The 10,968-nt window shown below is 45.0% G+C and overlaps 1 protein-coding gene across 1 annotated transcript in view; it reads right to left on the reverse strand.

The window, feature by feature from the left end:
- TRIM36 (tripartite motif containing 36) overlaps positions 1–8,207 on the reverse strand; it is a 35,354-nt gene extending 27,147 nt beyond the window's left edge. The window contains exon 1 of the mRNA XM_063423077.1: positions 7,941–8,207. Within this exon, the coding sequence (XP_063279147.1) occupies positions 7,941–8,003 (63 nt within the window). The 5' untranslated portion in view covers positions 8,004–8,207. The remainder of the gene's footprint in view (positions 1–7,940) is intronic.
- Positions 8,208–10,968: the final 2,761 nt, after the last annotated feature.

Genomic DNA, 10,968 nt, shown 5'->3' on the forward strand with positions numbered 1-10,968 from the left:
CTGGCCACACTTCTTTTAATGCAGCCCAGGATACAATTGGCTCTTTGGGCTGCAAATGCACACTGTTGCCTCATATCCAACTTTTCATCCATGAGAACCCCCAAGTCCTTCTCTTCATGGCTGGTCTCCATGACTTCTTCTCCCATTCTGTCGTCATGTTTGGAATTGCCCCGATCCAGTTGCAGCTCCCTGCACTTGCACTTGCTGAACTCCATAAGAGTCTCATGGCCCACTTCTCAGGTTTGTCCCCCTGGATGGCATCCCTTCTTTCTTTTGTGTCAGCTGCACCACTCAGGTTTGTGCCATCTGCAGATTTGCTGAGGGTGTTCTGGATCTCACTGTCCATATCATTTATAAAGATACTGAAGATTACCAGTCCCAAGAGAGAGCTTGAGGAAAACGACTCATCACTGGCCTTCACCTGGACCCAGAGCCATTGGCCACAACTTTCTGGCCAATTCCTTAACCACTGAATAGTCCATCAATTAAATCCATGTTTCTCCAATTTGGAGATAAGGATGTCATGTGGAACTGTGTCAAAGACCTTACAGAAATCATCTCTTGGTCCTCCCTTTTCAGCTTCTGCAGTCACCCCATCACAGAAGGTCACCATTTGGGTCATGCACAGTTTGCCTGTATTGAAGCTGTGCTGGCTGTGTCAGATCACCTCCTTGTTTTTCATATGCCTTAACATTTTTCCATGAGGATCTGTTCCATGATATTCCCAGGCACTGAGGTAAGACTCTAAAGTCTAATTCCCCAGACCTTCCTTCATTCCCTAGTAAAAAATATGTATGGTGTTTCCCCTTTCCAAGTCACTGGGGACTTTGCCTAATGGCCACAAGTTCTCAAATGTCGTGCAGAAGGCATGCACCAGACAGGTTTTGTGGCAGCTAGGATGAAAAAGAGGTGGGGAAGTGATTATGACGGCCAACACTTCCTACCCTTCCCTTCAGCATGTTTCCATTGGAAAAGGGCTAGTAAATCCCTTTTCACCATCCAGCAGAACAAACAAAAAATAATTTAAACAAAAATTTTTAAATTTCCAGCACCTTCAGGTTTTGGCAAGGATGCAGACACAACTATTGCAGTGGCAATCATTGACATAGCTTTAGGCTGAGGGAGAAAGAACACCAGTCAGCAAGCTTGGAGTGAAAGCATGCACTGTCCTCACATTGCACAGCAGAAGGAGGTTTAGTTAATTAAAACACAGGAAGCCTGGGTTATGTGAAATGCCAAACACCAAATTTGACCTACTTGCCTATTTGAAGAAAAACATCAGGATAAGAAGTTCCCTTTTCCCCTCAAAACTATTTTTCCCATGAGTCAATAAAGCAAACACAGTTGAAATGCCTTACTTGGGCATTATTTACACCTGGGTTTCAGTGGCCTGGATATGAAACTTGAATGGAAATTTACACTCAGAAATCATGAAGACAGGGGTGAATTTTCAATGTCCAGTACAACAAAGAACTTTCTGCAGAAGACTTATAAAGATACTATTTAGCATTTACTTTAGTAACCAGTGACATAAAAATACAGAGTGCTCTGCTTGAAATTATTCTGATAATGCCAGTAAATGCACAGTATGTGTATTCAAACTGAAACATGTCACTTAACTGGGCGTGGGGAGAACAGGTTGGTAAGGTTGTTGCCAGCCCTCCAACTGTGTTTTGAATAATGATTTGCAAGCCTCTGAATAAGTATATTATCTCTTATCCACCTTTACTAATCCCCAGCTTTCCCAGTTCCAGCTTTCCTTACAGGCAGGAGGCTTTTAATAAACACTTGTCTGCATTAGCACACTATCCACCACTGACACTGGATTGGGATTGATGCAGGGCCAAATAAACCATCAGCCTCAGACTAGAACAAAGACCCCTTAGCTCAAAAGCTGCCTTTGAAGCAGTAGGAAAAAATTTTGTGTTTGGTGGCTCAGCAAGGAAAACCATTCTGCACTCCATGGCAGAAGTGTAGATGCCAGCACAGGTGGGTGTTGCTAGCACAGACAAACATGGAGCACAAACTTTCCTCTGTCCTCTTGAGGTCTTCCCATGGACCACAGTGCCAGCTGCTGTTACTGCCAGGACTTGTGAATGATTCTTTGTTCAATCTCTTAATAGGTCGTTAAGGTGTTATCTTGTTTGTGTACCTGTTTGCTCTGGCTTCAGGGTAGTTTAGAGCAAGATGTTAATTACCACTTCCATCCCATCAAGATATTACAAGGAAGAAAATGTCCTTGAAGGCCTCCAAAGGGCAAAACTTCCCTCTGCTGCACTCACACCTTTTTACTAGCCGTTTGATCCTCCCCTGACCCATGACTACTAAATTTGCAGAGCCAAAATTTTCATTAGCTTCAGGTACTGGGAGGAAAAAGCAACAACTAGGAATGACTGACACATTAAAAAGATAAGAGCGCAAAGCAGTGTCAGAAAAGACTCCTGTCCTTAGCTTCTGAAAAGGGAGTTAAAATCAGCATGGCTACAGAAGTCAGACCTACCCTTCTGCTTTGTTTCCAGCCAAAGATATGCATCAATTGGATACTGGTTCTGCTCACAAGGGACTCCTTTTGCATGGAGTAATACCTGGGTGGTTTTTAAGTAGCTCTACACATCCTCTGCAGACAGGGGCTGACCAGGAGTTACAGCATGCCCTCCACTCCCAAGACAGCAGAAGAAAACAGAAACTAGGATAGGTGGGCATTGCCATCCTATTTCCCCCACTACCTCAGGTTAAATGTGCTTGTTAATTCAACCATTGATATGCAGAAATCTCCCAAGTGCTCATTCACATTAACTATCAAGATAGTTTCAAGAGGGATGCAACATTGCTTTCCAACAAGCTGTAAAAATCCTACACTTGTAAAACAGTGCAGCTGCAGTCCCACTGCAGGAAAAAACACAGGCCTCTCCCAATGCACCGGGAAGGTTCTGCCAACACCTCCCCTGCCTTCAGTAGGTCTTCAGACCAAAACTTCTCAAGACATTTATTTTCATGCTGGTTTTGCAACCACAGCTTGAGACTGAGTCAGTTTCCTGCTGATCTGCCTTCCTCTGACTGAAAATATTAGAGCCAATGCATCACAGTGGAGATAGGCAGGATGACAGCAGACTTTTTTCTGAAATGGTATGACTGACTTGAGGACTGAGCTATCACACAGACATTTTACCTCCTGTGCAATGTGTTTTCTTCCAGGATGAATTCAGAGGGATGTTAGCCCTCATCCCGCTCTCTGTAAATTGTCAGTGATGCAATTTGCTTCTCTACTTAGTCCTGGGCAGTTGAACCTAATGAAAATGCCTTCCATCCACAGGATATTCCCAGTCATGCAGGCTGAGAGATATATTGTCCCCTCAGCAATAAGGCAGGAATTTATGCTGCCTGGGAGAAATGTGCCTGATTTGGCTCAGGAATAGAGGCTCAGTTTTGTCTTCACAACGGCTGCCCTTCAACTATGTGACCCTGAAGAGCTAGTGAGGATCTGTAGACCTTGGGTGTTTCAAAGTGAACGTAACCATGGCCTGAGGATCTCATCATAAAACAAAAATATCAGTCCCTAATTCCTTGGTTCAGGGTTGTTTGTCTTCTCTGCAGAGATGTGCTACAGTCCATAATCCTCAAGGCTGGACGGGTTTCCTAACAGATCCCATAACCTGATCAGCTGGACTGGACAAGTTCAGAAGGTCCCACGTGCCACTGCTATGCACAGAGCACTGAATAAAGTCAATAGAGACTGCACTCATTGAACTGCCAGAATTCTGGGTCTGCAATCAGCCTTGGGTAGGATTTATAGCCATCATGTCTCAAAGTATGATAAAATGGTTCAGTGTGTCTTTACTTTTTAACTTACTGCCATATGTACAGAACCCTGCTTCAGTTCCAGGACACCTGGAAAGCAGCAGAGGATCCAAAGAGCAGCTACACAGAGTAGTCCACTCGGAGGACTCTGCTCTTTCCCTCCATAGATTGTAATCACTTGCCAAGCAAATGAAAGAATTCTGATGAAAAAACTTGCCAAAAATACAAGACATTCAAATCAAAATATCTTCCAGCTCTGAATTAAGAGGTAGTCCTACCTCTAAAGAAATTATTACTGTTCAGCAGAAAGAAAATGTAAGGTTACTTTTAAAAGGATTTAGAATATAAACCATTTACAGGAGAAAAAAGAAATACAAGAAAATCAGTCACAGACTCAATTTCTGACTCCATAAAGATATGACACAATAAATAGTACAGTACACTTGGAACACATGTGGTGCTTCTCTCCCTCACTTCAGGCTTTAGATGCTCCTGTCACAGAAGACAAAGCTGGCAGCTCACCCTTGCCATGTCCCATCCCATGTGCTTCTAGGTGCTTCAGAGAAACTGTCGGAGTGATGAGAACATTTCTAAGATGTGGAGACATACCTTTGTCACATAGGCTGACTAACCCAGCCAAGTAACTGATTAAAAGCTGTGAAGACAAGCAAATTGGATTTTAAATGCTCTTGACTGCTAGATTTCAAACTCAGACCTCTCTTAAGTATGCTGCTGCCTGAGCTCCAAGCTATCTTTACACACTCTTTCAACCAGAGTCACTTCTTTGTGCAAATACCCCTCACAATATACACATATTCTGGCATGCTTTTGAATACTCTGTAGATGGAGTACGAAGAAAAGAAAATTGCTATTAGAGGAGAATTCTCCCCAAAAGGGACCCAAACCCCAAAGAAGAATTTTCCTGCACATAAGCAAGAAATATGTAGAGCCTTATCTTTAGCATGGGGAGGAGAGCTCCAGCTCAGCTGAGTCAGGCAGCCCAGAGCCACCTGAGTCAGGTAGCCACCACAGCCACCAGTAAATGTTGCATTTCTCTTCTCCAGCCCCTCATTGTGATTTCTGTTTGAACCTCTCTATAGCTCTGTCCCTTACTGTCACCTGGACAAAAGCTAAACTGCTACCACATGAGAATTTTACTTTAGTCATTACATGAAAAGAGGCAGGAGCCAGGGACAGAAATTGGTGTCATGTGCAGGTTGCAGATGGAGATGTGCTTGAAATGCTCTTAAAATTATTTTTATATATTTCTCATGTTCATATCATATGGGATTTAGGGCTTGTTTTCAGTAGTATCTGTTTCTCTAAATGCTTTTTCTAGAGAATAGCTTTTAAAGCAGTTCCTTATGAACAACTAACTGCTGGTTTCTGCAAACCATGTAGAGTGTAGGAATAGATGGTAAAACAAAGCAAACGAGGAACAAAAGAGAGGATGAGGGTCTTGATTAAAAAATAGAGCATGCTAAGGTTCTTATTTCAATTAAATAAAGAGATCTCAGGGACAGTGTCGGTGTTGTTAGCTTCCCTCTGAAAATCACATTGGTTTATATCAGCTTATTGATTCTATTCTGCTTAAAGGAAAAAGCTTAAAAATGGTTTTACAAAACAGATGCAAGTATTGGTATCATTTAGCCCATTAGATATGATTGTTTCTTTACAGCATCTTAAAATTCTTTGAAGTTAATAGGACAAGAAAATCATATGCATTTCAAAAAAAGAAAACATACATCTATGCAAGTAAAACAATTTGAATTGGGGTTTAGGTGAACAACTGGGGTAGGAGTGTGTGTGTTTTGGCTACTGCAAAAGTAAACTTACAGGGAATAATCTGGGGGAGAGGTGGGGAAGAAGCAGGGTTGGAAGAAGCCTGAGACCATTTCTGGAATAATACATCATTTTGAGACAGTGAGTGTCCTTGCTGTGGTTTGAACTGAGATTTCAGAGTTCTGAAAGAAGGTCATACAATCTCCTTCTGCACCAGTGCCTCTGATAAAAAATGCAACTAGTTGTTAATCTGTCTCTTAGGGGTATTTTGGAGTTCTCAGATGCTACTGTGACATTTGTGACAGGTGCCATGGAGGCCCAGAATATCTCAGAGAGTATTGTAGTGAGCCTAAACAGATGTTATGGATATATGGATTACACAAGGGCTGCCTTATTGGAACTAAAAGTGCTACATGCATCTCTCTGTTCTAGGTACTATGTGCAAGTTGGATGTGTGAAGGGGAGCCACAGGAGAATAATGAGTACAGTTCATTAAAAGAGATAACAGGTTTTTGAAGTGACATTCCCCCAGGGAAAAGTGATATATAATGATTTGCCCTGTTTGAGAGGTCTGACGGGGGTTGCCAGCTAAGTGGAAAAACAGCATGCTTGCCAAAAGGGGTCATGTGCCCAGGGCTCAAGGGCTGATGCATCGTAGCGGCAGGGACCCCTCTTATGGAAAGGCGAGTGTGCAAGTGTTGTGTCACAATTTTCTAATAAGTCTTTGTTCAGTGAAAGCCAGATGCTTAGCAGTTAACTCAGAGAATGTTAATGCTTCCAGGTTTTATTGCAAAAGCTTCACTGATGGGGGGAAATGGGAATGGGAAGCCTGGAGTGCTGAAACCTCTAAGCAGCAATACTCTGACTCCAAGCAAATACGGTTTACCATGCAGAAGAGTCCTTTTGCTGGCATGATTTATGTCATCTGAGGAAGCAGCTTAATTATTCCAGCAGAACACATCCAAGCTGCTGGATAACATCAGTAAGTTACAAAGAGGCTTCAATCTAAAACCCTGGTCTGAAGATTCAAAAAATGCAAAAGGAAAATGTGGAGCGCAAGAGCTCTCAGAGCAGGAAGCTTGTAGACACTCAAGCAGTGATCACCACTATGGAAAGTCTGTGGCAGTCACAGACACACACAGTCACAACTGGTACTGCTCCCCTTTTCTTTGTGTACACGAAGTCTCTGTGATGATGGGACTTGGCAGTGTCATTGTCTATGTATAAACAAGAACATGTTTGTAATAAACATGCACATTTCACACTACTGTGCCAACTCTGCTGTCTATCAAGCCATATGCTCTTGCAGAGGCCGTCTGAATTAAGTACAAACTGCTTAGCTGTGGGATAAGGGACAGACATAGCACCCCATTACAGGGACATTACAGGCACAAGGAGTTTCTGGCCTGAAACACTTGATGATTTTGTTTGGTGTGTAAAACGGACAGAACAAGATTCAATTTTCCTTTAAAGCCCTGGCGTGATTACTCTCAGGCAAGGAGAAACAGAAAATCATCCAGGAAACTCCTCATTCACCTGCTCTAAAGGTTCTTCCAGACCTTTCAGAAGAGGGAGTGGAGGAGAGGGAGGGGGAGAAAGATGTTCACAAAGAACTGGCACGTGAAGGCAGCCTTTGGAAAGCCATCAGGAGTCTGGAACAAGCAATATTTCCAGTACCAACATTATTTTTCACACTTTTATTTTTTTAAATATTGTGGCTGCTTATTTAAAAACAAAACAAGCAACTAATCCCCCCAAACAAAACAAAACAAAAAAAAAAAACCAAACAAACAAACAAAAAAACCAACAAAAGAACCTTACACACCTGAATCTTTGGTGCTCTCTGGTTTACACACATATCAGCAGCTCAATAGTACAAGAAGTTGGATTCCCTCAATTTTTTTTCTTCCCCCTCCGAAATGCTCACTCGTTTTCCTCAAAATACTTACCAACTCTGAATCGGTGCCTGGGGGACACGGCTCCCTCTCCAGCGTTGCCTGCAGCCGGTGGCTGGCAGCAGCAGCCCCCCGGGCGGGGCGCATCCCGTCCCCGCGCTGGAGCGGGGCATTCCGCGCACACGGAGCAGGAGCGGGGCTGCAGACCCCACAGATGCCCGCCAGCTGTGCTGGGCTGAGGGACACTTCGCTTGGAAATTATTTCTTAACTTTTTCACCTCGTAGCCTCGGAAGTGTGCGGCAAATATTAGTCGAACCTCTAGAGTATATTAGCTGTAAAGACGAGTGATGCCTGCCCCCACATTACCCTAAAAAGCCCGACAAATCTCTTGCGAAGGGAGCCGCGGGCTCTCCCCGCGGGCGCTGCCTGCCCGCCCCGCGGCATCCCGCGGGTGCCGACCCTACCTTGTCCCGCTTCAACAGCTCCAAGATGTAGCCGAACCTGGTGCTGTCCGCCGCTGCCTCCATGGCCCGCGCTGCAGGCGGGATCAGCCGGCCCCGCGCTCGCCCCGCGCCCGCAGCGCAGCCCCGGCGCTCTCCGGGGGAGGGCCGTGGTGGTGCCACGGATGCTCTGCCCGCCCACCCGCTCACGGGACGCGGGATGCTGGTGAGAACCTCTCATGCTGGAGCGTCGCGGCAGGACTGCCGGGCGCCTGGGGGTGCCCAGGAGCACCGCCCCTGCCCAGATGCGCGGCCGCGAGAGCTGTGTTAAGGCTGACAAAGTTACACTGCTGGTGGTCTCATCAAATTTGAGTGATGCTGTATCAATCAGTGAGCCCGTGGCCCTGGGCTGGTGCTGGTGCATGCTCCCCCAGGGCAACACCCAAGGTGAGCATGCCTCTTTTCGAAGCACAGGTTGTAGTGGATGTATGCTGAGGAACAGCATTTGTACTGGCTCCATCTGGTTTTCTTAAATTCTAAGCTTTGTTTAAATGGCAAATGGTGTCTAAACAGAGAACACCTACTGATGTGCATAATTGCATGTACGATCTGTCTCGTGTTTGCGCTTGACTGGTGCTGTTTTTGTGGGGTAACTTAAACAGGAGGAAATCTCTTTTTCTTCATCCCAGGCCAGATGGAACTTCTAGGAATGAGATGGATTCAACATGCCTGTATACACCTGTGGCAGAAAAACTGATCCCAGCAGCTCAAGTACTCTCCTCTGTGTGATGAAGGCAACCCTCAGTCCCACTGAAATGTTCACACCAGGCAGGAGGATCAGCTATCAGGTGGGGCACAGCACGGCCACCCAGACACAGTGGGCAAGCAGGCTCCACAGGACAGCTGGAGAACAGTGTTTGACATGTGGCAGACATCACATTTCTGCTCCCTGCCTGTCCCCACTCCAGGCCTTATATATGCCTTCCTTCTGGTAGAGGAACTGCAGTTCACTTCAGCCAGCAGTGGTGCATTTCTTCCCGTTCTGGAGTCAAACTTCCCCAAGTGCAAAGGTCCCAGCTGCCTGCAAGACCTGGGGGAGAGGGACAGGTGGATGGCCAGCCCCCTGCTGCCTCACCAGCTCTGTTCCAAGATGGGAGGTGGAAGGTGACAAGCCCTTCTTACGCTGTAGCTATCAGATAGCACATCAGCCGTATGTGGTGAAAACACACCAAAGAGTATTTTATAACAGTATAATGTATCCCTTCAGAGGCTGCATTTCCTAAAATATTGATATAGTAGTAATGTTATCTCAAATTCTCTCTACAGTTTACTCACTGAAACTGTATATCCTTCCTTTCTCAGGAAAAGGGACTCATGAATAGCTCAAGACTTTTCTGTTACTAGATATTGCACAATTATATATATCAAATGACTCATTAATCAAATAGCTCATTATTATAATATAGGCAGGCTTTCAGTGCTCCACTTCTTGCTTTCGTGCAAACAGCCCAGGAACAAACGGGCAGTGGGAACAGTCAGATGTCATCACCCACACAGCTGAGAAGTCTTCCATATATAATTTAATTCAGTGTGAGATATTTTGCTTCCTGGTCTGATTTCAGCTCACCAAATGGCAGTCATGTAGGAAATATTCACTACTGTAATTTCTTTTTACTAGTGGTGATTGCTGGCAGAGAGCAGAGCTGGCTGAGGTGGGGACAAGGGACTGCCTGAAGGAATACCTTGCTTCTCCCAAGTTGCTCAAGTCCAGCAGTCATCTGCAGGAGACCACGCTGGTGGTGTCCTCAGCAGCAGCGGCACTCCTGCATCAAGGAAGGTTGTACCACCTATATCAGTGTGAATCTCTACATGATAACCAGCACCAAGAGCAAACATACCTTTGACCCTACGGCTCTGTAATGACAGGCTGTGTGAAAATCCAGGGAATTTACAACCCTTTGTGCTCCACAGCACGAGCTGTTTACTCCACTGGAACCCTTTCAGCGGAGGGCACGCTTGCACCTGAATCTCACTGCAGCTGGGTTATGTTTAGGTGGAGCAATGCCCAACAGCCACCAGCCAAAGTATGTGAGACAACTGCCTCCTCCAGTGCAGGCACCATGGATCTGCTCCAAGTGAGAGTTTTGTCTTGTGTTCTTTAGCCACACCAGTATTTTAAACTTGCTCTGAATTTCTGGCTGCTGTCTCATGATTTCTTTTCTTCAACAGTTGGATTTGGATTTTGGGTTTGTTGTTTTTTTTCCTATTTTTGCCAAACTGTGTAGGTTATGGCCAGCCTGGGCTGCAATTCACTAAAAAGGATGATTCTTTGTTCCTCTTCCTTCCCCTCCTCATGTCCCACTTCCATAAATTGATAAATGTAAATGTAAATGTAAATGTAAATGTAAATGTAAATGTAAATAGATGTAAGTGTAGCTCAAGTCATGAAATCAGCCAGGGCAGAAAAGGGTATGGGAGAAGATAGAAGAAGCTGATGGTTCTTTCATGATCTCTTTCTGGAGTGGTTTTGTTTCAGGATAAGCTCTGTTAGCACTCCAGTTTCAGATGGCTGCCAGTTTTATTTAAGCATGAGGAAGCCACAAACCACTTTTGCATTGATTTCACAGCTTCAGCAATGGCATCCTCCCAAGCAGCTCTAGCTTGGATGCAGGATGTTTCTGGCCTCTGCATGACAGCACTCTCTGCCATCACCCCTGCAGGCAAGAGTTTTTCTGTAAGTCCAGCAAGCCAGAGTAGAGCCTTGTGGACAGTTCATCATCATTTACACAGGCTCTCTCCATATATCCAGGCTAGCTAGGAATCTGAGACTATCCTCTACAGAGGATATCAGTTCCTGAAGCTATTCTGAGGGCTTCCCCTTGGATAGTAGACAGTTTGTGCTAGCTTTTGTCTTGAGTGGCAGAAGGCTGACAGGGGAATGTGCACTTGGAAGGCCACAGACAGATGGAGAAGCTTCATGTTGCAGCTGGTAGCCCAAGCACTTTCACCTCTCTTGGTAACTAACTGATGGCTGTGTTTTACACAACCTTCA

Source organism: Prinia subflava, chromosome Z (assembly GCF_021018805.1).
Source record: "Prinia subflava isolate CZ2003 ecotype Zambia chromosome Z, Cam_Psub_1.2, whole genome shotgun sequence".
Classification (NCBI taxonomy): Eukaryota; Metazoa; Chordata; class Aves; order Passeriformes; family Cisticolidae; genus Prinia; species Prinia subflava.